The 25,289-nt window shown below is 44.7% G+C and overlaps 1 protein-coding gene across 2 annotated transcripts in view; it reads right to left on the bottom strand.

Moving 5' to 3' along the window:
• klf12b (Kruppel like factor 12b) overlaps window positions 1-23,066 on the bottom strand; it is a 40,485-nt gene extending 17,419 nt beyond the window's left edge. Inside the window, exons 1-3 of one of the 2 annotated variants that reach the window (XM_076746247.1) lie at window positions 22,894-23,066; window positions 7,850-7,926; window positions 1,119-1,665 (exon numbers count right to left, since the gene is read on the bottom strand). In XM_076746247.1, the coding sequence (XP_076602362.1) occupies window positions 1,119-1,665; window positions 7,850-7,926; window positions 22,894-22,987 (718 nt within the window). In that variant the 5' untranslated portion in view covers window positions 22,988-23,066. Of the gene's footprint in view, window positions 1-1,118; window positions 1,666-7,849; window positions 7,927-22,546; window positions 22,862-22,893 lie in introns of those variants that run through there. The other variant, XM_076746246.1, reaches the window with a different exon arrangement.
• Between the last annotated feature and the right edge of the window lie 2,223 nt (window positions 23,067-25,289).

Raw genomic sequence — 25,289 nt, 5'->3', positions numbered from 1 at the left:
TCCTCTCCTTGGGAGCAGACATGCAGCATTTAAAACGCCCATCTCTGGGGGGACCATCCCACCCAGCCGGCCAAGTGTCTGAACGTATGCTCTAATTACACATCACTGCTTGTTTACCTTTAAGGAACAGAACATGCACGGGTGTGACTGAAGTGTGGCTGTCCATCGTGCAGGGAAGGACGAGAAGCAAGGCTCTTTACAACCAAAGGTTGGCCTGTGTACGCTCAAGAGTTGGACAGAAACACCTACTGTAGGCTCACTCCCAGTGGTTGGCAGTAAAACCACACCCAGAGAGAAAACCAATAACACAGTCTAGGCCAGGCCAACAAGGTCCAGCACTCAAGCTGCCTCAGATATTTGCTTCTCGATAGAAAGAAAGTTAACAACAGGAGTGGCCCCGGTTACCTGCACCAGAGGCTATTCAAGACAGCCAAGCAAAATCTCTGTCAGTTTAAGATGGGAGAGCCTTTCAACCTGTAATCCTCATCCTCACTCTGAAGGTGGAACATTATTGCCTGAGGGGCCGTCTCTGAAGGAGCGTGCACACACTGTCAGCTTTCACAGCGCTCTGTCTGCAAGTTGTTTGACTAAAGACAGTAGGGCATCAGGGAAGACAAACATACCATCATAAACAGCTTGTCATTGGGATATCTCTCGCCACATCACATAGGTATCGCAGCTGCTTCTTCGCTGCCTGATGCCAGCACGGACATGTCTGTCATCCCTTGTTTTCTAACAGCCTAATCAGTCATGGACCATTTTTAAATCCATTTCTGAAAAGGGTTCAGGTGAAAGTATTTGGGTTTTTTCCTTAAGCAAGACTATTCTTGATGTTTATTAATGGTTGACAACTGACAGTTGAAAATAGTCAACCCCACTGATTATGTCTTTGTGTGATAATTGCTTTCTAATTGATAGTAAAAATACTATAATCATGAGGCACAATCATAATGCGTCACCATTTCCTTTATAGTTCTATCAGTGCTTGAATGAGTGCTGGCACACCTTTGAAATTCCAGAGTTTCTAACTGGAATTAATGAAAGAGGTTTCATAGGAATCCCAAAAGTTTCGAGTCAGCCGTATGAATATGGAGTAAATTTGGGGAGAACGGTCTCACCTTTGCCCTGGCTTTTGACCTCGTCCAGCAGAGGTAGCATGATGGCGTTGTTGAGGCTGGAGGGCGATCGAACGGCAGTGGTGTACATGAGGGGCAGTGACTGTACCACAACTGGGATGCGGTGAACATGGCTGGCCAGCTTCCCTGCTCCCTGCAGGCTCAGAGGGCTGGATGGAGGCGGCGGCACAGAGTGCAGGATGTGCAAATACGGCTGACCTCTCACCCCGGTTCCGGGGGCAACCAGAGGCCCTGGCGTGAGCACCGATGAGGCTGAGGTGATAACCGATGGAGAGGAGGAGGAGGAAGAGGATGACGACGATAAAGAAGACGGGGAGAAAGCGGATCTGAGAGGGGAAGATGACGAGGCGGTGGTCGGGGTGGTGGACAAAGAGGAGGGACGGGGCTTGTTGATGGACAGGTCGACGGGCTCGGTCTGAGTGTGGAAGTGCAGGTCGTGGGCGAGCAGGTCTTCCGGAGGTTCCGCTTTAACTCTGCTGAGGAAGAAGGGGACGCCGTCCATCGCAGAATAAGGGCGCACTTTGGGTGACTGTGGGAGTAAAAGAAGAGCTGATGTTAGATCTTTGCTTCACTGATTGGCATTTGAACATCTTAGAAATGCACAAACTGCCACACACATCAGAAAGAAGAAAGAAATAAGTGGAACAATCTGCCAACAATTAATCTATTTATGGGCAGAAATTAACATGTTAATGAATTCAGGACGAGGACGATTGTTATTGTCCAAGCATCCTGAGCGTCTCAGGAACAATAACGCTGCATGATAGAGATATGTCAGAAAGGTATACGCAGTGACATTTATTGAGAGAGGAGCAGTTAATTTCCTCGTGTTCATTCAAACGTTCAGCTCCTCCCGTGAGGTCCCCTCGGTTAGCATGATGTCATACGCTGATGAAACGCAGAGGAGTAAAGATAGCGTCCCTCACACTCGCCTCCTTTCACCGTTTCTGTCTTTCTTTCCTCTTGGCGTGGGCTGTTCTCTCACTCTCTTCCTCCTGTTTTTCATCACTCCCACAGAATCGTAGCTCTCCTGGCTCCCCCTTGTATCTCTCCTAAATCTCTTCTGTGACGGTGGAAAAACATCATATGGGCTCAATTTCCTGACCGTCTCTCTCTGTCTCTCAGCGATGGGCCTCCTAAGGCCAACGCTGGTGGCTCAGAGTATCCCTCAACACATCTTTCACTTAACACCAAGCAGACTGTAACACAACCGCTCCATCTGTCTGCACAAGTTTCAGGAACCTGTTTACTTGGAAAAGATAATGAAAAACATACACAGTTGAAAAGCGACGCTCACCCTGCTACAAGCTATTTGCTTCTCCGGACTCCATACTCTGGACCTTCTTTGGTATCACAGTTTTTGTCAAAATGTCAAATGAACCACGTTAGATGTGATGGAGCAGATCTGGACTGACTGTGTTGGATGTGGGAGGAGTGCTAGAGTGTGTGGTGAGCAGTGTTGATCCTCGCAGTGGAGCCTTTCAGAGGCTGAGTCACAGTTAGGGCCATCAGGGAGTGAGCACATCCAGGATTTTTACTGATCATACAGGAAAAGCTCATTAAAGTAACGGGAAAAACTCTCCAGCGCTCCAGCTGCGGCAGATATGAAAAATGTTCTCCAACGTGGATTTTCAGCCTCACTTTTGTTTTTGAGACTCACATTTCTTTCCCCTTATGTAATGCTGGCTGAGAGTGGGTCTGTGGTGAATTACGAATTTTTCTGAGTGGTGTGTATGTGTGTGTGTGTGTGTGTGTGTTATTTTATGTAGTAGCCTACTATTTTTACTCCAGACTTGTGTACTCGTTTTCGGCCTACAGGAAATGTTACGACCCTGTGAATCGAAATGTGCCTCTCCCTGTGTAACTCCTCCTCAGCTGGAAAACAAACACTACCCCATGAAATATGCCCTCTGATGGCCTCTGGACCTTGGTGGGGTTCAGCTCAGGGTCAGTGGTGTCAAGTCAAGGTTCACAGCCCATTACGGTCTGCTTCATCACACCACCCACCAAGCAATGTGTTGGGTTTTACGCACCTTTGTTTAAAAAAATCAATTTTTTAATTACATATCAAGATAACATAAAGCATTATGGTAACCTGACTGAAAAAAGCTCAACCCCAGTCTTATTTTTGTTGTGCTGTGGTAAAGAAACCATTCTGCCTCCTTCACGGAACCTCCATAGTTTCTTTCTAGCTGTACAGTGACGCTTCCTTCAAGGATCTGACCACTTATTGCAAATAGTTATCTAAGAGGAGGGGAGAGTTTTGCTGGGAGAAGCAACCCCATTAATAAAGACATATAAGAGATAATTGTCAGATAGCAAAGTCAGACGGTTCTATTGTTGATGCTCCAAAGCTTTACCTTGAAAAACATTTCAAAAGAAATATTGCTCAATTGATAACATGTATGTTTGTGATGTCAAATGTCCTCTGTGGTTCTCTTGCATGAAGTCCATGTAGCCTTTCTTGACAGACCCTCCGGCTACCATCCAGCTGCTTTTGCACATGGTCTCTCTGTGTTTGCATGTTCAGTATAGGATGTGAGTGTCACGGACTGCCTGCAGCTATACTGCCTGAAGGCTCTGAAGTCATTAGACCCATTGAGGCTGATCTCAGTGTTTTGGAAATCTTGTCTTACTCAGTAAGGGCTCTTAGAGTGTGTCTAGTTGGCTACTAAAGTTCTGCAGTATTGCCAGTTCTCCCTTCCACTGAAAGAAGACTGATTAAAAAGAGGAAGCTGAAGAAAACAGATATGTGCCAACTTGTTGTTCAGTGATATTTCATGCGTAGCAAAACACATGTGTTGTTCCAGCCCTAAACTCTGATTGCCTGAGCCATGTTTGAAGCTGCTGTGGCAAATATACACACACCTGTTCATGCAACTAAATCTTGAATTAGAGCACAGTGTTCAGTTATTGCAGCTATATCGGTGTAACTGTACATATCGGGACAATGAATCAGAAGAAATAGCAGGTCAGAAATGCTAAAGACAATTTAGAAAGCGTCTCCAATGTCCACCGAAAAGCACTGATGGATTTATGTTTCAACTGTAAAACTTTTTCCTTAAAGTGAAAACAACCCCCCCAGTGTTTCCAAGTGGTATTACTGCAGGCGTTGCTGACACAAAGACAATCGCATCGCTTTCTGTTTTCCTCAGAGCACACTGCATTCAGTCCCAAATTTCCGTGAATCAATACAACTTCAGAAATAAGAGAGAAGAAAGAAGCATGTTCACCGAAGCTGTAAAGGGGAAATTGTCACAATATTATATGGAGTAATTACATAGTTTGAGTTAGGGTGGAGGAGGAACTAGAAGAAAACGTTAGGAGAAAGAGTGTGAGTTAATTCATTCATTTAGTCTATAATGGAGACATGAAAGCGGTTAGAAGTTCTTCAAAATGGGTACAGAAAAGCAGGTTTGGTTGCTATCATGTTTCTGTTTTCATATGAAGAAGTAGATCGATCGTGGGAAACAGACAGGATTGCATAGCGGAGGGGATGAACTAATCTAAATGCAGATGGTATCACTATTCTGTAGCCATACTGTACCTCAACATTTGCTTCATAATAAGTTAAAGCAAAAATCTTGTCTATTGCTAATTTAAGAGGCTAATTAAAATGATTCTACATTGTTCTTTCTCTGGTTTTTGATTAGCAGCCAAGTACCAACATATGAATTGGAATATTTTAAGCCATTATTATAAATATCTGAGCATTATTGAATGTAGATGTCTTGTTGTTAGTACCTGCTTTTATTAAAAGCAAGAAGCCACACAGACATGTTGCATGTGGGATGTGACTATATTGAGGCTAATGATTACAGTAGATAAACATTGTTAGTTTTTGTGCTCGCCGGCATCTGAGCCCTTTAACTGTGGTATAATCAGTGGAACAAGACACAGAACATTTCTTCAAATGGCTTATTGTTTTTAGGAAACTAGGTGATAAAATAAGTCAACAAAGGTCAACAAAGTCTGCGTAACTTCTGTTGAACTGATTTGACCACAAGAAGCAAACAAAATAACAGCATATTATCTTTATGTATTGTCAGTGTGTCTTACAGATGTTATCATTATGAGACATGACTGAGACTTAGGGGGACTGCCCACAGGTCTGACAGCCTAGTATTCTGTAACTCCAAGAGTCAGAAGAGACCCATCCATTATCCCTTTGATTGGCTAGTGTGCATTGCTTGGTTAGGGTTAGAGTCAGATGGTTGGTTAGATGGGAATGGTTAGAAACAAAAGTCTGGGTCAGGCAAAATAGGGGCTCGCAATGAATATAATATATACATATAAAATAAAATAATGGGCCATCAGAACAATGGAAAGGCACCATTAGTGGAGCACAGACATCAAACATATCAAAGTGTTACCTGTGTGATAAACGATAAATGCTCATCTATGATTTGATTAAATATAGCACAAGCCAACTCCTGAGTTAGTAAACTGATCCAGTAAAATCAGTTTAACAGCAAGATCAGCAATTTTAAGCCTGTTCAAATGAGCTAACTCAGCCACTGATGATACCCAATAGAGATATCAATTATTAACAAACATTCAAGTGTGGTGAAAAAGTGACATATTCAATCTGTAATGATCTGCTTCAATTCAAAGTTCATCTCACTGTACTCCAGGTCTCCCTGACTCATGACACATCCTGTTTCCTGATCAGTAAACTAGGTTAAGGTTGTAACAAAGTGAGCTGAAGTGAAGATGTGCGATTGTTTTTGCTGATGAATCCCACTTTTCATTCGTAGAAAAAGAAAGTGTTATCTCTCTGTTCAGAAGTGTCAGGCTCACTGTCATTCTAGCCCTTCTGTTGGTTGGAGGAGTAATCAGCATCATGACAGGAATAGTCAGTTACTGACAAGCTGGTAAAATTGGCCAATCCTGCATGACACCGGTGTAAAAAGGGGAACACTTGTGTGGAAAGGTCCAAACAACAGAGTGATTCGTGTTGCACAAAAGTGAAAAACAGAACGCTATTTGCATGTTGGGGTTAGACTCTGAGACGCATTTTAACCAGCACGAACGGAAAACTTAAGCCACCCCCACTTTCATTTTGACAAACACAAATATTCACTGAAACCTACATATGCTCACACTCACTGACACACATATAAAGATATGCTCAACCCGCCTGCCTGCCTCTGTCCACATGCCATTGTCTTTATTAGGGGATACTTTTTAGCAGGGCAGATTTTCCAGCCCCTTGCGGGCGAATTGTCTAACGAGGCAGACCATTTCCAGCAAGCCCTTGGCCCCCCGCCACCCAAATGAAGACCACGTTTCTGCAGCAGCCTAAACTGTCTGTGTCTGCCGTCTAAAGGGAAGCACAGTCTGTTAGGGCGAGATTGGATCTCAGTGCACTTCAAAGACGTGTGGGCTGCGGTGCTCACATCCTGTGTGTGACTGACATCACTACCCGTATGGAGAATGACTTCAAACCCCAGGTTTTAGGTAGCAACACGGGAGCACGGCTCGCAAACCCTCGAGCCACAGCTGGGAGCAGGACACCCAGAAAGAAACCACCTGCTGCCTCTCTGTCACGTCCTTAGATGTGCAGAGACGCAATGAGTTCTTATCAGCACAATCCTACGCCCCAAACAATTCTCTGCAGGACTTGAGGTAACCTGATGGGTTATCAGCAGCCGGTATGTTTCTCATCCATCATGGCCTAATGCTCCTGGGTTCATCTTAACAGAAACCATTTCGCTCATGTCCCACAAAGTGCTCTCGGTGATATATTAGGGGCCGAGATATTATTGATATGTTATGAATGGAAATAATCAATAAAAACCGAACACTAATTCATCATGATTACAAATATTAAGTGGCCTGCACCCACTTCACACACAGCTGTGGCAGCAACACAAAGCCCTAGTAACCTAGCAACAGCTTCTCCATAACAGGATCACTTTATTTCTAGGTATGCTGGACCAGAGAGCACTGATACTGTGTGAGGGCCTGCATGAAGTGACTCCATTATTCCTAACATGGCAGCAATATACACAGACTAATTGAACGGAATGCTCAAAATGAGACCGAATGATGCAACGTGGCCTTTTGATTAAAACAAACTCATCAAAGACAAAACACGGAACGATTAAAGCTCACAATTCCTGCAGTGACAATTAACTTCCTCTCTGTGATGAATTCAAATGGAGGGATGGAAGCAACAGAGAGCGCTGCGAGAGAGTGGAGACGGAGCTGTGGCAGTGTTTGAAGAGGAACAGTATAGGGAGGTGAGTCGTGTTTGTCTGTGCGTGTTTGCTTTGTATGTGTGCGAGAGAGAAAGATTACTCGTGTGTGTTAGTTAGAAAGAAGGGTATGGGAGGATGAGGGGAAACGTAAAGGGGCAGACGGATAAGATTTAGAGCTTCCCATGTGACCCTCCTCCCCCGAGCAGCAACTACATCTGCGCAATCACCCTCAGCCAGCACAGACTCTCTGTTGGCCCCAGTCACCTCCCTGAAAACACCCCAATACATTCCTTCTCCAGCTGTGGCTCCCCTCCTCTTCTTGGTTCTTCTCCTCTTCCTGCTTACTACCATGCTCTCCGACCACTCCTCCTAGCCCCCACGCTCACTCGCTCACTTGCTTAGGCCTGGGAGTGATTATCGGCCCATTGCTGGGAGGAGGAAAGGCGGAAAGGAAAGCAGGAAAAAAAAAAAAGAAAAGGGGAATTGTCTGGAAAACAACTGCTCTCTTACCCCTTGTTCCGATTCCAGGGGCTCAGCTTTGACTCGGACTGCAGGCATTCCGTCAAGCATTAACATCCTGTTTCTGCCTGTGAAGGGATACAGAGGAGGTGTAAGACGGGTGTTTTTAGCATGACTAAGCAGGTCCCACACTCAGTTATTCACACATGGACATCTACAATGTTGTGCACCCACTGAGAAATAAACACATTTTAAATAGACACGGATTCATGTTTCAAAACCATCAGAAGCTGACAGACAAAAGATGCACACAAACTGTGTAAACTCAGTCGGCGCACAGCGTGATTCCCTCTTCTACATAATAAAGATTTTCAATTGCCTGGTGGGCTGCTGCAGGGCTAATAACACTTCATAACGCTGAATAAAATCCGCTTAACACTTCAATGGAATACAAATACTTGCTTTGATATACAGTTACTCAGCAGCGATGGAGAAAGCAAGACAATCTTTGCTCTCCCACCACTGATACAATAAAACAATAACTGATACTTGGAGATGGAAAAGTGCAAATTTGACATGTTTGACACTTCCTAACGTATTACTTTACACTCATGGTGATATTTGTAATATCAATACAACAATGCGACACTGATGACACATGCAAACACACAAAAACACACTTCCATGCTTCTCCACACACGCACATCTATACATTCACCCCTCGCTCTGCTGCCTCTGAGCACTGCGCCTCTGCAAAGTGGGCAGCACTGCCCGGCTCCTCAGCTCCGCACTGTGGCTTTAAGAGGGATACTCAGATGGAGCCAATGACAACAATGCATGTTCCGTATCCCTCAGCTGGGGCCGACCTGAGGTAACCCTCCCTCTTATTATTTTAGCAGCAGTACATGGAGGAATGCAAGCACGGCAAATAGACTCTAAACATCTCTATTACTCTCCACTGCTGGCACCAGCAGCAGGATGTGTGGCCCAGTCCTTGCAGTGAGCAGCGCCGCAGCCATCATGACCAGTCTGGTGTGGAGACAAAAAGCTCAGCCAATCACCAATGACATGACGCTCTTTCTCTGGAGCGAGTTCCCTGATCATTTAACCACACTAACCATCTCAGATCTGACACTACATGCATTTGGCCGGTCCAATAAGCAAGATTTGGTTTTACTCACCAGAAAGTCCACTCAAGATAGTTATCAAAAACATCTCTTGTAACAGATTGCAACAAAAAATTGCCACAGAAAAATCATTTAATGGCACGTATTGTTCCACTACCTCTTAGATTCTCAAGCGAAAGGCTAATCCTGACTGTGTTTGTGTGCAAGGGAGGTAGAGAAAGAGGGAGGATTTACTCTCTCAATCTGCAACCCCCCAGATCTCGCCTCTCAGGTCTAAGTCCCTCAGGTACCCTGGCTGTGCTGCTATTGTATTGTTGTCCAGGATGTCCTTCGGCTTCAGGTCTTGGTAGGCCCAGATAGCGTTGCCATAGTAACGGCTGGGCGGGTGGAGCTGCAGCCTCAGTCCAGCCTCAAGCCAACAGAAGAAGAGAGAGGAGTGCACCACGAGAGGCAGAAAGTGAGGTTTGTTTTCCTCAAGATGACCATCATTCTGGCATTTTCTCTCCTTCTCGGAGGGAAAGGAAAGCTTTCTCACATAAGAACGCTTTTTCAAAAGGTTCTTTTCTGAGCATAAAAAAAGTTTACATCATCCAAACTTATTTGCTCCCTATGCTAAATGTTCACACTCCTGTTACTGGATATCAAAAATGCAAACAGCTTTAAATTTTGCACAGCATGGCACAGCCAGAGCAACAACCTTTCCCAGTGTGCCTAGAGTCCAGTTAATCCAGTGGTTTGTGATCACCTTCCTAATGAAGTGGCCTGCAGCAGGCTATACATAGGAAATCAATACCCATTGCATGCCTCTGCTTGTGACTGTAATGATTAAACAGCTAACAGCAGTGAGAGAGACCTAATACTGAGTAATGAGCTAACAGAGGGGTGCTGTGTATTGAAGGGGTCATGTCGAAACACTTTGACCGAAGTCAACTGCCAGCTGCTTTTGTTCCTGTGAAAAGATGGTGTCAGCCAGTTAGTGCTCCAGGATCGCAAACCAAAAAGATAAGAATATGAACAAAGATTGAGTTTGAAATGAAGAGAATTTGTTCAAGGTAATAAACCAATGTGTATCCAGCATTCTCTATCACTAAATTTGGTCTGCTGGCGGCAGGCTTAGGCAACAGCAGTGTGCTGTCCATCAGCGGTATGAGGCTCTGTGTGTGGGAGATGGAGAGAAGGAGGGGGGTTAGAGGGAAACAGGGTAGATTAAGATCACCTTTCCATTTGCTGCACTCTGAAATGAAATGGCCATCCCAGGTGTGTGGGGGAGTTGGATGGAGAGAGGAGGGCAGTGGAGTGTTGAGGCATCTCATTTCTCTCTGCTACCCGCCCTCCTGTCCCCACCAAAATCCCTAGAATAAAAAAAAAGGTACAGGGAGCAGGTGAAGATTGAGGCCAGTCCCCACAGCAAAAGAAAATCTCCAAATATACATATTTCAGTGTGTGTTGTCCTCTTCCCTTTTCTGTTTGTGCTTATTTGTCTGTCTCTTAATGCATTTCGAAGTATGGACTGAAACTCCCACCACATAGCTGCGTCTATGACCTCAGGTCCACTCTCTCCAAGTTCGCTGATGGCTATCAGCTCTGTGCTGATGGAGGCAATAGCAACTAGCTGGAGTGGAAAGACAAAGCCCGGGCACACCAACCCTGAACAAACTAGCGGGATCAATTAGAGGTGACAAACGTCTCTAGACCTCAGACCTTCTTAGACCAAATGCTGACCTCATACACTGGTGATATCATCCACGCCTTTACACACATGTGCAGATGTCCACGTACACAAATACCACGTAAACCCAAAACATTTCAAAAGGAAAATATGTAAAAATCAATCAGCGCGAGCAGGTGCCTGACTCATTCATGACATGCCTTTCAGCTTTATCTTACCTGTGCTGTGAGTTCATGCTCTCTCAGCACATGTGTATCACTGTCTCCGGGTGTTCGCTCACACAGCAACCAAGCACATTTTTTGTCAAAGTCAAAGTTAATCTTAAACAAACTCTTGAAACCAGATTTAGTAACTGGCTGTGTGTACCATCTCTGTTTTCTCTCTCATCTCTCTCTCCCATGTGCACGAACTCGCACACATCCACACGAACACCACATACCCCGAAACGCACTGTAACAGACGGCCCCGCCAATGCTTCGTTCCCATGTTGAGCGCCCAGAGCAACTGGGTGCATCTGTGTCACAGAGGCTGGACCTGCTGCCACGGGCTGGGATGGAAGAGAGATGGAAAAGGGAGAGGGGAAGGGAAGGGGGCGATGAATTATGGGAGATACATGAGGAAGCGTGAGGGAGGAAGGTGATAGCAAGAGAAGTGAGTGAGGGTGGGGGCTTGTCGAAGAGCACAGAGTTGCTGGCAGGAGCAGTGGTTAGGGAAGCAACCAAGGGGAGTTGAAGAGGTTGAGGAGGGGGGGAGGGTGTTTAGTAGGGAGGAGGAGGGGTGGGAGTCAGAGAAGCGAGAGAGGGTAGAGAGGGGATATGGACCCGAGCCAAGGCCCGGTCGAGCGCAAAGCACACGGTGCAAGAATGCCAACAGACCCCCTCCCACCCGGTCCTCTACCAAAGAGAAGAGAGGGAGAAAAAGCAAGGGAGGGAAACAGCAAGGAAAAACATTTCAAAATGTTGCAAATCAAAAACAAACGATTAGCTAATGCTGGATGTGAAAATGCACAAAAAGGGCAGAGCTGTAGGTGATGTGAGACGAGCGTTTCCTGTGTTGTGCCTGTGCTGTGTGCCGCTGGCCTCTGTCGCGACTCACTTCCCTCTTCTGTGCCCCTGGACACCCCAATGTGACACGTTAGCCCGATAACCAGCCTGCAACTGCTAGCTCACCAGAGCACTGCTCTGCTTCCTCTCTTTTGAGTCTCTTGGTGCAGCAACTTTTAGAAAAGCCTTCAGCTGACTATGTTGACAACACGCTCCTTTAACAGGTAACAAAGAAAACACATGCTGGAGAAAGAGACTTGGTGGAGTGACACTTCTGCAGATCCTGGGAAAAAGGGTCTGATATATGTTTGGTGAAAATCATCTTGTCTGCTGGCAGTGTAGACGCAATAGAGCAACAGCTGAATCACAGCTGATTTTCGATCTCAGCCTCAGTCTGCTTCATGTTAAGCTGTGTCTGTTCATGACCTCATCTTGTTGGCCTCATTCTGGTCTTGAGAGGCTGTTCAAATGGTTCCCTGCAGAGTTACTACTTAAAGAGTAACTGCACCCAGGCAAATAACGGCGCTTGGTGTGGTCGAAGGTTCAACAGAGTTGATCCTTCAACCCACAGAGGTCAGCGCTGCCCTACAAAGCCAAAATGCATAAACTACATGTTTAGTCAAAACCAGAATCTGACTTTTTGACATCTTTTACTGTATGAAAAAATATGATATAGAAATGTGTGATTTTTGGGAGAAAAAGAAAAAAGCAATATTTAGCTTTTTGTTGGAGCTATAAAACTAAGCTAAAACCCAAAACTGCTAACTAGCTGGAGCGCAGTCACACTCATAACTCCACTTTGACATCTTAATAATAAAAACAGAATTATATCAAGATAAAAGTAACACCAGATAAACAAGTCCTGCTTAGATTCCCTTTGGATTGCCATAGACTGTCCAAACGCAGTGGTGTGATAATCATCTTCAGACAGCATAAAGTGATCCCTTTACACCGTGTGCACTTGTTACACTCTTTGCCTAAGTAGCTTTTAAACCTCAAACCCATTTTTTTCTAGAAAGGAGGAAGTGAAAAATGGCTGACTTAAGCTCCCACAGAGTGTTTTCTTCCTCTGTTCAGACAAAAACTTGAGATGAACTCGAAACTTCCCTAAATGTCGATACAGTTGTGCCCTCACATTAGACCGATCAAAGTCTCTTAAAATCAGAGCAGCACAGGCTGATGTACCCTGACTCTTAGTCCTTAAGGGTCCATCTCCAAACACATTGGCTCCTACATTTCCCACAATGCAGCCAACGCTTTCTTTTGCTTCCTCCGCAGAGACTCCCTGCCTGGTAAATGTCCACATCTTTTAAAATGATGTTTTCAATTTGCAATTCAGACACTGTGTTAGAAATTTGTCTCCAACCTCTGATGACATCATTTAGCGCTGATTTTGTTAGACTCGACACACAACTGTTTTCACAAGTTGAGTAGTCCTTCCCATGACGAGGTAACTGACCTTCATCGGTGGAGTTTCCCTTGAATGACTTTCTAACCCCAAACAGCACATACCAGGTAAGCAGTGTTGATGCTGTTTGTTATGGCTGTCTGTGTGTGTCTGTGTGAGTGAGGCGGGGTTGTGTGTTTTCCCTCAGACTTCACTCCTGGATGTACTGAGATGGACATAGTCTTTTTTTTCTAATCATTCCTGGCACTCTGTGAATGGTCTCAGAATTTCCATTTCATAAGCCGTATTTTCCTTGGCAGGAGCTGCAAGTGAAGTCTTTTGGATGCTTCTGGGACATTTTTGAACGGGGCTCAAGAGAGCAGAGTGCTGCTACCTCGCTGCTCATAGAAGCATGGACTTCTGTAACCCCCGACGTGCACAGCAGTATCAAACCACAATTTATATGCACTACCCTTTGAAAAAAAACAACAAAAAAGTTCCCTTTAGGGTTAAAAACCCTTTAGAGATGCACTCAACTGATGCACTTTACCTCAAAACACCCTGCCCTTTTCCTCTGGGAATAAATCAGTTCCACAGAGGGAAAACACAGCTTTCTTCATGAACACAGCTATTATTAGACAGAATACACTTCTCATGTGTTGGATGTTTTCATCTCTGGGACATACAGAAAAACATGGGGAGCTTATCAGGTCCCATCAATTTAAACTGAATGTCATTCTCTATCTGTGTGATAGTATCCAGACATCACTTGTTGTTGAATTTGATGTGACGTACATGAATGATCGGGCTCACCACTGCACTCAGACATGCAGCCTGCAATTCAAAAACACATCTAATGGTCTTGCTTCTTGACGTAACAAAACTCATCTGCACAATAAACACATAATAAAGGCTAATTGTATTTAAATAGCCTGCCACCAGCAACAAAATACTCATGACTTAATGGAATATGCCTTGCATGACCACTCCTAAAGCTGGCTGTGAGGGAGGATATTATCGACAAAATGCCTGTCAAAAAATGCCATGTGCGGGATGAAATAAGCATTTTTAAAGCCAAAGACACAGAGGAGAATAGGCTCAGATAGCCGCAAAGATGGAAACGAAAACAATGTGCGCGGGGTGAATGGAGATGGCAAAGGATGAGTATTGATCTGATTGATCTGTACGTCAGAATACAAATCAAGCTCCATTGTGGTGTAACCCATCTAAAAAAAAAATGCACATTTGTGACCCAGTTTAGAAAAACTGACACACTGTGGGACTCTTCACAGATGACGGACCTTTGCTTTTACTGCTTTAAATGGTCTGGTTTAGAGGGAACAGCAAGTTATCTAATTTTAAAATGTGCATTTTGTGCAATGTGGAATGGCTTGCATGTAAGGTTAAATGAGCCTGGGTTCATAGTAATAGGCTCAGCAATGTGTGTGTGTGTGTGTGTGTGTGTGTGTGTGTGTGTGTGAGAGAGAGAGAGAGAGAGAGAGGAAGAGAGAGAGAGAGAGAGAGCAGTGAACTCATGTTATTGCCTGAGCCAGGGAGCTCAGCACCTGGGAGGAAACCAGCTCCATTTATAGGGAGTTGATACCCATGTAAACACACAGACAACACACACACACACACACACGCGTGCACACACGCACACACGCACACACACACACACACACACACACACACACAAACAACACGCATTTGCACACTAGCAAGGCCCACGGAAGTTCCCATATTCTGGTGGATTGCCCTTGGGTCCTTGCTATTTCTGCCAGGGGCAGGGGGATCCTGTGTCAGTAATCCTGTCGGGATGAGGGGGATGAGGTCGCCGGATACAGCTCAAGTCCACTGCCTTCACGAGCGTGCACACACACACACACACACACACACAGACACAAAAATAATGTGTAGGAGAACTTTGCTGAGTGGACACAACATACAGCACCACAAGTGTGTCAGTATGTTTACACAAGAAAGCAAATGTGCAGGCTTTAATAAAAGGTGCTTAAACAGTGAGCAGAAACAGCTAAACATACCAAACAATGAAAAAATCTCACATGCTCTCATTGTCACACACTTTAAAAGTCAGCCAGAACACACTTAGTTAAATATAAGCTGTGTCAGAAATAATACTTTAACCAGATGTCTCTGGTGTCTCTTTAAAATGTCGAATGTCAGGATAAAAGGCTCAACACCTTGCACTTCTTTATCAACCTATCTCAAATATTAGTTTTTAATGGGACAAAAGGGAAATCTTTTGCAGCTTTTCGTCTTTCTGAAAGCTCCCCACCTCCGCCAGTGAAACTGTGGGAAATGAAGAAGCTACTTATTCTGAGAGGAAACACTCAAAGCGAAAAGAAGAGCCGGTCGCTGTCTGGTTTGTCTGTCTCAGCCTGTGTGTCAAACGCACTTCTTATGAAACTGACTTCCTGAGCCCCTGCTCTGTTCTACAATCTGGCTACCACACACAAAAACCTTGTGACCTCTGCCTGCACCCACAATGAACCATATTTATCTTAGATTAGGAGACAGACACGCACACACAACTCTGTCTCTCAATATTGCTGCTGTGCTCATGAAAGAAGAATAAAGATGCCCATTCAACACAAACAGCCACCCACACACACCTACAGTGTGCGCACATACACACTTACACGCGCAATACACACACATACTCCTCCACAGTGCTCCAGAGAGAGGTAAACAGAAGAGTCTGACATCCTCTTGCATCATGTGCCTCAAATGCAGCAGAGAAAGCTAAACAAGCTGTGACCGTGACAGCGCTAAAGTGAGGTGGCATTACTCAAGTGAGCTTCGACTTAGAAGTCAAAGCAATTTGTGACACCATTCTCGACCGTTTATGTCCAATTGAAGATCATTTTGATGTAATCTTGAGAAAGAATAAGTTAAATATTCTGTGCGAGGGCTGAATTGTGCTCAACGCTAAAGGAACCACAAACAGACGCCACAAAACAGCTCCTGAGGAGCCAATACGCTGAAGCCCTGAGGTTTCAACATAATCGGGTGACCTCTGTGGAATACCCTTCACGCACGCAGCACGCACACACACACACACACACACACACACACACACACACACACACACGCACACAGAGTTATGTTTCCACCACTTTTAGGGACATTACATAGATGTATATTCATTTCCTGGAAACACCATAATCATAACCACTACTTACCTAAACCTAACCCAAGTCTTCACCATAAAATCTAATGATTTACACAATGGGACTGTTTTGTCCCCATAGGGAGGATGAGTCCCCATAGTCTGACTGTGTAAATAGATTTATGTCCCCACAACGTGAGTAATACACGCAAACAAACAAACACACACACACACACACACACCTCAGTAAATGCAGTAGGGTCAGTGGCTGTGCATCTAAAATAGCCTCTGACACAAAAACCTCACTTGTACCGAAGGAGGGGGAGGTGGAGCCGTGCAAACCAGGATAAACGTAAGAAGTAATCCTTGCACAACCTTTCAGGAGGATACTGCAATATTCTTTGCATGTTTATGGTGAAGTTTACACATTGCAGGACTACAGAGTACAGTATGTGTGCACGAGAGAGAGAGAGAGGGAGCTGGAGAGAAAGAGGTTAGCTCCAGTGAATCAATAAAAAATGCACTCAGTGACTCTGTTCTCGTCTCTTATTTACTCTCAGTGCACAGGTCCTAGGCTGAGGTGACCACACTGCAGTACTTCATAATCATCTCAGACTGACAGAGGTGCAACGTGGGCATAGTCCTGTACAGAATTCACGGTAAATGAAATACTGAAAAACGCTGCGATTATTTTCTTATGAATGCTTTGATGGCTACAGCGTAAGGAAACCACTAGAAAATGTAGAAATGTCAACCATTGTAGATAGTCTGTGTTAAGAATACAACCCCGTGAGGACATTCAGTGAAGGCGAGAGAATCGTGACACCCAGTCATTGCTCCTCTCATGCAAAGGTTATAGCTGCTCTCTATGAGCTGGAGCAGAGGGTCAGAGTGAAATCTTGCTCGCGTCTCTTGCCCTAACAGGGAGGTGGGATGCATTAGATTAGCATCCTCACATCCCTCACCACCACAACCACCACCACCAACCACCCACATACTCTCTCTTTTCCTCCCCTCCCCGAGGGATGACAGTACAGAACACTCCTGCCCTAATGGGGGGTTCTTTGAGTAGGCTACTGCCTTATATCCCCCTAGGCTCTGATGGTGTGTGTGTGTGCGATCCCCCTTCCCCCAACATATGCACTGTGTACATACTACTCACAATAGCTTGTCTACTGCAAGCATCACAGCACATGTGCACTCACATGCACTCTGGAAGATCGACCTAGATGTTTTACAGTAACTCTACAGCGCAAGCATGGAGAAGCACCAATCCACTGACTCATCTACAGTATCTACTGTAAACAAGTCATATAGAAATAATACCAGCTCAAACACTTAAACACACCCTGTTATTTTTTCACTTTTCTCCCTGTGCCCTTTTTTTCTCACTCTATCTCTTGTGATGCAAACAAAGCGACGCGTGCAGGCATATATGTAAACACATAAGCACACATGCATTTCACAGTGTTGAATAGTCTTGCAGAGTCCTCGATGCAGGGTCACACAGCACCTACTCCATCTAACCTCATTTTGTGCTGACACAACGCATGCCACATGGAAACAGAAAATAATGGACCAACCAAAACATTCCAACACACTGACACTTGTTACATCAAATGTGTGTGCACTTATTTTTGCTCACGAGTTTTTCCTCTTGGTTTGACCCATTCCAGCTCTGCAACACCACTCAATAAAAGCTAGCAGCTGTGCTTACCTCTATTACTCATCTACTCACCCCTTCATTTTGATTATTTTTCTGCTCTTTTTCGACTAATCCTGTGCCGTGCTGATACCTGGTTGGAGAGCAGCTACTTAGGAGGAGTTATGGTCCATGGCATGAACCTACATTTGGTTGTGCAGCCAAAGAGCCTGTGGAATGCCACAGGCACCCCAAATGGATTCCACATGTTGTATGCATAATTTCCTTTCCTAACAGTTGACCTACAGTACAACTGGAAACAAAGTTCACAGGGATCCATGCAGCATCCTTATGCAGGTCTGCTGAAACCATCTGCACAGGGGCTAGAGCGATGCAGCTCCCCAAAGAGTCTGTAGAGTGAAACTCTTCCTGTAAAACGAGCTCAAAAAAAGGGTCCAAAACACTCAGAAAATGCTGACTTTGAGTGCTCTTCCATCCTCTTTTCTTGGCTTCCTGCCTTTTCTCCTTCCTCCTGTTCACTGACTATATTTGGCTAAAATAAAATAAAGGGGAAACATTAGCAGAGAGAGACAGGCCTTTCATTCACACACCTTTCCATCATAGCCATGGAAACATGTCGAGCAGCCTTAAATCTGGGGGCAAGCTCTGCTAAATGAGTCACTTCCAGTAAGCAGCGAGTGTGCTACTCTAGAGTTGGTGTCATAGCTGGAAAATAACTTGGATCAATGTGCTGGTCAGGCTACATGTTTGTTGTTTGATGACAGTTTTCCATCAAAAGATAAGCTCCAGTTAGGAGTGACCGAGGCTCCTCATACAAGTATTCACCAGAGAAATGCAGCAAAAAGTCTAAACACTCAGGTCGATGTTTGATGAACTGCAAACACCCATGTTAGATTGTAGTTCTTTCTGTTTGTGTTCACTATTTAGACTATCAACCTCAGAGTCACTGGCTGTTGCACAATACTTTCCGAGCTCTCTCTCTCTCTCTCTCTCTCTCTCTCTCTCTCTCTCTCTCTCTCTCTCTCTCTCAGTCACAGAACACACATGCTCTAGCACTCCATGTACACCCTTAACTCAATTTTGGTAAACAAACGTGGGCCGGACACTGGGGTCAAAGGTTGAATCCACAAGAGAAATCGCAAAGGGAGAGAGAACATTTTGTCATCTTCTGACATGGTGAAATAACAGCATGGGGAGTTCAGCTCACAGCCATCACCTATTAATATTAGTCTTATTCCATGCGCAGGAAGTTTGACGTGGAAGTTGAAGTTTAACTACCAATACATGGTTTTGTATTCAGAATGAAACTGCAGCAAAACAACGGCAGATGTGTTGGACCTTTTTGTTTTGGGCAGGTACATCTATCAATATACAAAGTCACCCATCGTTTTGGGTGCAGTGTATCTCGCACATTGCATGTGCGTGCCCTTGACATGCTGGTCTATTGGCTAGCCTGCGGGTGTGTGTCATTGTGTGTGTGTGTGTGTTTCAGGGTCTTTGTGTGTGGCCATCTCCTGCAGCTGAAAAGCCGGGTTTGACGCACTGCCACCTCTAACACCAGGGGCCACAGGATATCCCACAATGCACCGTGAGCATACCCAATCTCTGTAATCTGCCTCATTCCTCTCCGGCCCTGTCTTACAGTCAGGGACCCAAATGAATCCAGCAATATAGTCCACTGCAGTCAATCAATGATGATACACTCTATAACACCCACCTGGATCAATGATACAGCGGTCAGTCAATACGCCAGCAGTTAACCCAGCTGATTAAGGGTAATACTGGGAATTTCACATCTCCCTGAGTAAGACAGTGAGTGTATATGTTGTTAGACTGCACATACTAGAGCTGCCACTTCTTCCTGAAAGATTCGATCTGTCAACACGCACCCAATTTGTGTGTTCTGATCTGTGGCAGACAGATGATGGCGTTAGTGGGGGAATCCACGCAATTAAATGTGCTGGGCAGAGCGGTGTTGATGGACAGATAGAGTCTATCCGTTGGTGATTGGCTTTTTAATTGAGTGCCCCCACCTGCACTGATCTCTATCATAAGACCCTGGACCGTGTCTTGGGTGGGGGGGTTGAGTCATTGAAGGAATCAGAGAGGCAGTAGGAGCTTGATGCAGCTGTGGGGTAAAACAAGTAGGGGTGCACCACATCACACTGTTCATTTTAACGCCTGTATAGTTTGTTTATGTGATAAAAAATATCAGGAGTCCAACAGCATTGCTGAACATTGCTTTGTTGTAAAGAAGCAACAAGCAAAACAATGAGACACATTTATTTCCCCATCTCAAGCTGGAGCACCTGTTTGAGTACAAGGAGAGGCAGAGATTGGTTTTAACAGCTGTCTAAGCATCGAACCATGACCATTTCTAACCTTGACCCAGTGGTCATTACTGAAATCATGATGTTGAAGGTCCCCTAACCTGAACAAAGTAGTCATTTGAACCTAAACCTGGATCTTCCCCAAAACCTAGCCAAGTTGCATTTGTGCCTAACCAAACATTAAAGGTCGTGGCATCGAGTGGTGGGACTGCAGATTGCAGCCAAATGACCACCGTCACCTCACGCTCCCCTTCAGTGACCGCTAAAAACGTCAAAAACACGAAAAGCCCTCTCTAGAGCCAGTGTTTGGTTTGTCCATTCTGGGCTACTGCAGAAACATGGCCAGCTGCCATGTTGCATCACGAGCATGAGCTCATTCTAAGGTGACAAAAACAAAACTATTTAATTTTTGGGTGATTATACACTAATGAAAATACAACTGAGCATTATGTTGCATTTCTGCCAACAGATCCCCTTGAATCCTACACACTGGATCTTTACCATAGCTTTTAGGCACTGAGCAGCAATATCGTCGGCATGGACAAACAACGTATACAACACCTAAACTGACATAAACAGAAAATGCCATAAGATAGCAGCTAGAGGTGGAAATTATGAAGCACTTTGCTGATTTGAAGATATCATGTCACTTAGTTCATTCACTTATTCCAAGATAAACAATCGTGATTGTCCAGCTGAATTTGAGTATATATATCAGCAAGTGAATGCATCACTGTTCATACAGCCCTGACGTTCAGCGCTGATTCAGACTGTCTTCAGTTCAGCCGTGGGTACAGTCTGCTGCGGGTTTGAGCCATGAAGATCAGTTCAGTACAGACCGAGCTGAAAAAAAAATGCCCTGCAGAATTATGATATTATTTTCGGCTAATATCACCCTGTCCTAATAACAAGCTTCACTGACTTGGTCGACACCGCCAGGAAACATTTGTATGTTTTCTGTTTCAGAGCTCCAATAAGTCTTCTCGGCGTGTGTGGTAATATCAGCCTGATTATTCATGCACAGGGAGAAGGCCCCTTTGTAAATGGATTTAAGTGAGAGTTTAAATGGGCACTAATCTCACTCACTGAACATCCGTGAGCTGCAGGGGGTCTCATCCACACACACATGACCCTACCCCCCTCCTTTTTATTTTTTTTCCTGTGGATGAGACCCCCACTTTAACGCACACAAACACACACCCTACTGCTGTCACATAGTTAAAGGCAAGGCAGGGCCTCTCCACGACGTGGGGGTAAAGTCACAGAGGTCAGTGCTCAGTTTCCACATCAAACCCAGGAGCAGGGGCCAGAGTCTCATCCCCCTCCCACTCTCCTCCCTCCCTCCTGCTCTCTCTTGCTCCCCGCCCTCCCCTCCTCTGCCACTACCTCCCCCTCCCACCCACCCACCCACCACACACCCTCCTCCTCCCCCTTGCTGGATGTACAAATGCCTTTGCTGTCAGCTCTGCCCCAGTCCCCTGTAATTGAAAATAACAGCCAAGGGCCAGCCCCCGGCCACTCTCCCCAACCTGGTGGCTCTCTGCCTCTCTGACAGCCACCCATCAATACCAATGACTATTACCCTGGAAGTGAGAGCGCTGCCGATGACATCCAAGACACCACCCCTGCAACACTCCCACACACACATACACACACACACAACCCCCCAGTGTCCTTCCTCCGCTACCCGAGCCTCCTAATGTTTAACCCATTGCTAACAGCCTCGTTTCTCTGTCTCTAAGCTGCTACAGTAGGAAACGGTAGGCAAACAAGCCTGTCTCACACACACACACACACACACACACCACTGTGCTTCACACAAATGCACACCCACACACACAAACACACACACACACACAGCTCTCTTAAGGCATGCACAAAACTCTGACAAGCAGCAAACTTTTTTCCAGCGAGAAGTGCTGAGAGAGAGTTTGCTGCTGTGCTGTCTCACTTCACACTCTACGTATATTCTCCACCAAGACGCTCAGTCAGTATTATTCTACAGCAGGCTGATGTGTCTTGAAGTTGCTTTTGAGGTAAATAAGTGAGACGCCGGAGACTTCACAACTGGTGCCGGCACTGTAAAGTCAGGATGCTGCTCATGCTCATGGTCATTCAGTGTGTAATCACTTTTGTTCTCTCTTGTCATGACAGCTTCTGAATTTATACAGGGAATAGGTGTTGCACGTCCAGTCAGCACCATGCAGGGTCTTCTTGTTTTCCCCCCGCTGACAGTCACCAAACACAATGCCATAGGTGATCTGAGCTGTCATCTGCTTTGACAGAGAAATGACAGCTGAACGAGACGCACTCAACACAAGCACAAAGCCCAGCAACGTGACAAATGAAGCACACAGCAGCAGCCAGCAGAGGAACAGGACGAAAAAAAATGCACAGACCTTGTCAGAAGCTGCAGAGCCGTGGAGACTAGGAGACTGTTTTCCTTTCCACAGTCCTCTCTGTCTCCTCTCCTCCTCTCCCTCTCCTCTCCTCTTCTCTCCTCTCACTCTGCGTGTATGTCCGTGTGTGTGTGCGTGTGTGATTGTGTGTGTATGTGTGTGTGTGTGTGTGTGCGTGTGTGTGTGTGTGTGTGTGTGTGTGTGTGTGTGAGTGAGTGAGTGAGTGAGTGTGAGTGTATGTGAGTGAGCAGCTCCCTCCCCTTCTGCCTCTCAGCTGCTCAGCTCAGGCAGTTCTCAGGAAATGAATGGGAGCGCACAGAGAACTGTTGTACTTGCAAATGACTTACCCCGAGTCACATGATCCGCTAAATGTAGGGTGGGCCAGTGGGTGGAGGCTTCATAACCAAAGGGAAGACAATATACTCTAAGCTTTAACAGCATGCATCGAATTACACGGGGCCCCTCCGGGGAGGTTTCCGACGCGTCCGCTCTCAGCCAGCCCTAACTCCCTCTCTACCCCTCCCGGAGCGCAGCGGAGAGCCCCGGGCTGAGGGTGAGCACCGGAGCACCTCCCCGTTTAAAGGGGACGGAGAGGGAAGGTGTACGGGGAAGTTATTTTAACTGTGGTTGATTTTTTACAACTATTTTATTTTGAAAATCAATTATTTGATTATTGTTTATTCCTCATTAGCATGTGTCATTAGTATAGTCATTTATTTTCATCAGAGCTGATATAAGCAGTTGGTTCATCCATTAGTCGATCAGCTCTCCATACTGGTTTTAGGCAGGTGGTCTGTCACAGAAGGATCTAGGAAAATGTGATGGGATATATATATATATATATATATATATATATATATATATATATATAAAATGTGTGTGTGTGTGTGTGTGTGTGTGTGTGTGTGTGTGTGTGTATAAATATACACACACACACACACATTATCAATTAGATACTTTATTAATTCTCATGGTCAGGGAGTCGCTGATGTTGCCTATAGATAAAATGAAAGATTTTGAATTGTAGATGAAAAATAAGTTGTTTTGATTTGTTTTACTTGTATTAATTAACCTTTACATTATATTATATATTATTATGGATATTATTATTATTTTGTCGATTATCAGTACCAGTTATTTTCTTGTTTGACCGACGGATCAATTGCTCTATAAAATGTCCGGAAATAGTTAAAATAGTTGGCATAGTTATTCAGAAGATATTCTATTTACTTTTGCAGAAGTGTGATAATAAAGAAAACAGCAAATATTCAAGTTTAAGAAGCTGTAATCTGTGAATTTTGGGCATTTTTGCTTCACAAATAAGCCGGAAAAATCACTTGATCGCTGAAATTGCAGGCTGACTTTCTGCTTATTGACTACTTGATAAATTGATTTATAATTTAAGATGATAATTGTCTGTATACCTTTGTAGCAATAATAGGCCATTTCTCTTCTCTCTGTTGGCTTTTAGTCTCTGTTTCTACAGTTAAAAAAAAAAAAAAAAACACATTTCTGCCTGCTGTTTAAGTTACCAGCCTTGAATAACACACAGGTACATTTCCCCATAATGACTGCTTTTAAATTCTCTTCTGTGCAGTGCCTGAGCCACTATGCCCATGTCAGTTTTCATCCTCAGTGTTTGCCGTCTTGATGAAAGGTATCTCTGTGTTATGAGAGGCTGATGCTGATGCTGCTCAGCGCCCACAGCCAGTCCCCTGAGAGCTCTAATTAAGGTAAAGGAAGCAGGACTCATCTGCATGGCTGACGGAGCTCCTACCACTCTTTATCATGGAGCTGGAGAAGCATGATTGAGAGAGCCAGAGATGATAGAAAGAGAGACAGAAAGGGAAAAAAAGACAGTAGTACAGCGAGCCTGGTCCAACTGCTACCCACTTAATATTCATTCTGTTTCACTTCAGATACTGTATGTCTTCTGTTTGCAATGAATGGAGGATAAAATGGTTGGGTGGAGACGAGAGGATGGAATGAAAGGGATGGAGGATGAGATTAATAAGGTTGGATAGGCTGGATAGCGGGATGGTTGGGTGATTGTATGCGGATGAATTAAGAAGTATATTTTGTGGCTGCCTTGATAGGAGGGGCTCTAGATGTCCAATGGGAAGAGGGGATGGCTGAATGAATGGATGAATGGATGGACAGAATAATGGAGAGGAGGGATGATCTGACCATGGTGTAAATTCTAATAGGATGTAATTGCAGACTGCAAAACCATGCAGCTATAGAAGGCTGGTTAAATCTTACTTTAGGTGTTTTTATTATCATAATTATGTAAAGATTATATCTTTAAATATGTTTTTCAAACTCCATTATACCTCATACAAGTATAATTGAGAGATTTTCATCAGTTTCACCTCTTACTGAACAGGGGTGAAATAAGGCTGTGTTACACAATTTCTGTCGTCAGTAAAGCTCCGAAAAACCCTTTTGTGTTTGGTTTCCATGACACCTACTACAATACCCAGCCACCTACCAACCAATCACGCCACAAGAACAGCTCTTAGAGGTTTTTTTGAGTACTGGAATGATCGGAACACAAATCCCCTCATAACAAGATGAGACTATAAGTGATTTTTCTTAGAGAGGAGCAGATGCGAGAAGAACATGTTGCAAACTGAAGAAATAACCCGTAAAAATGTGTCAAAAGAGATACACGTATAGTGGAAAAAACTCAACAATGTGACATATTGCTGACTAACAGAAGGTGACATGCAGCTGAAGCTGT

Source organism: Chaetodon auriga, chromosome 13 (genome assembly GCF_051107435.1).
Source record: "Chaetodon auriga isolate fChaAug3 chromosome 13, fChaAug3.hap1, whole genome shotgun sequence".
Taxonomy (NCBI): Eukaryota; Metazoa; Chordata; class Actinopteri; order Chaetodontiformes; family Chaetodontidae; genus Chaetodon; species Chaetodon auriga.
Note: the sequence above shows the minus strand (reverse complement) of the source record. Positions and strands in the feature narration are given on the sequence as shown.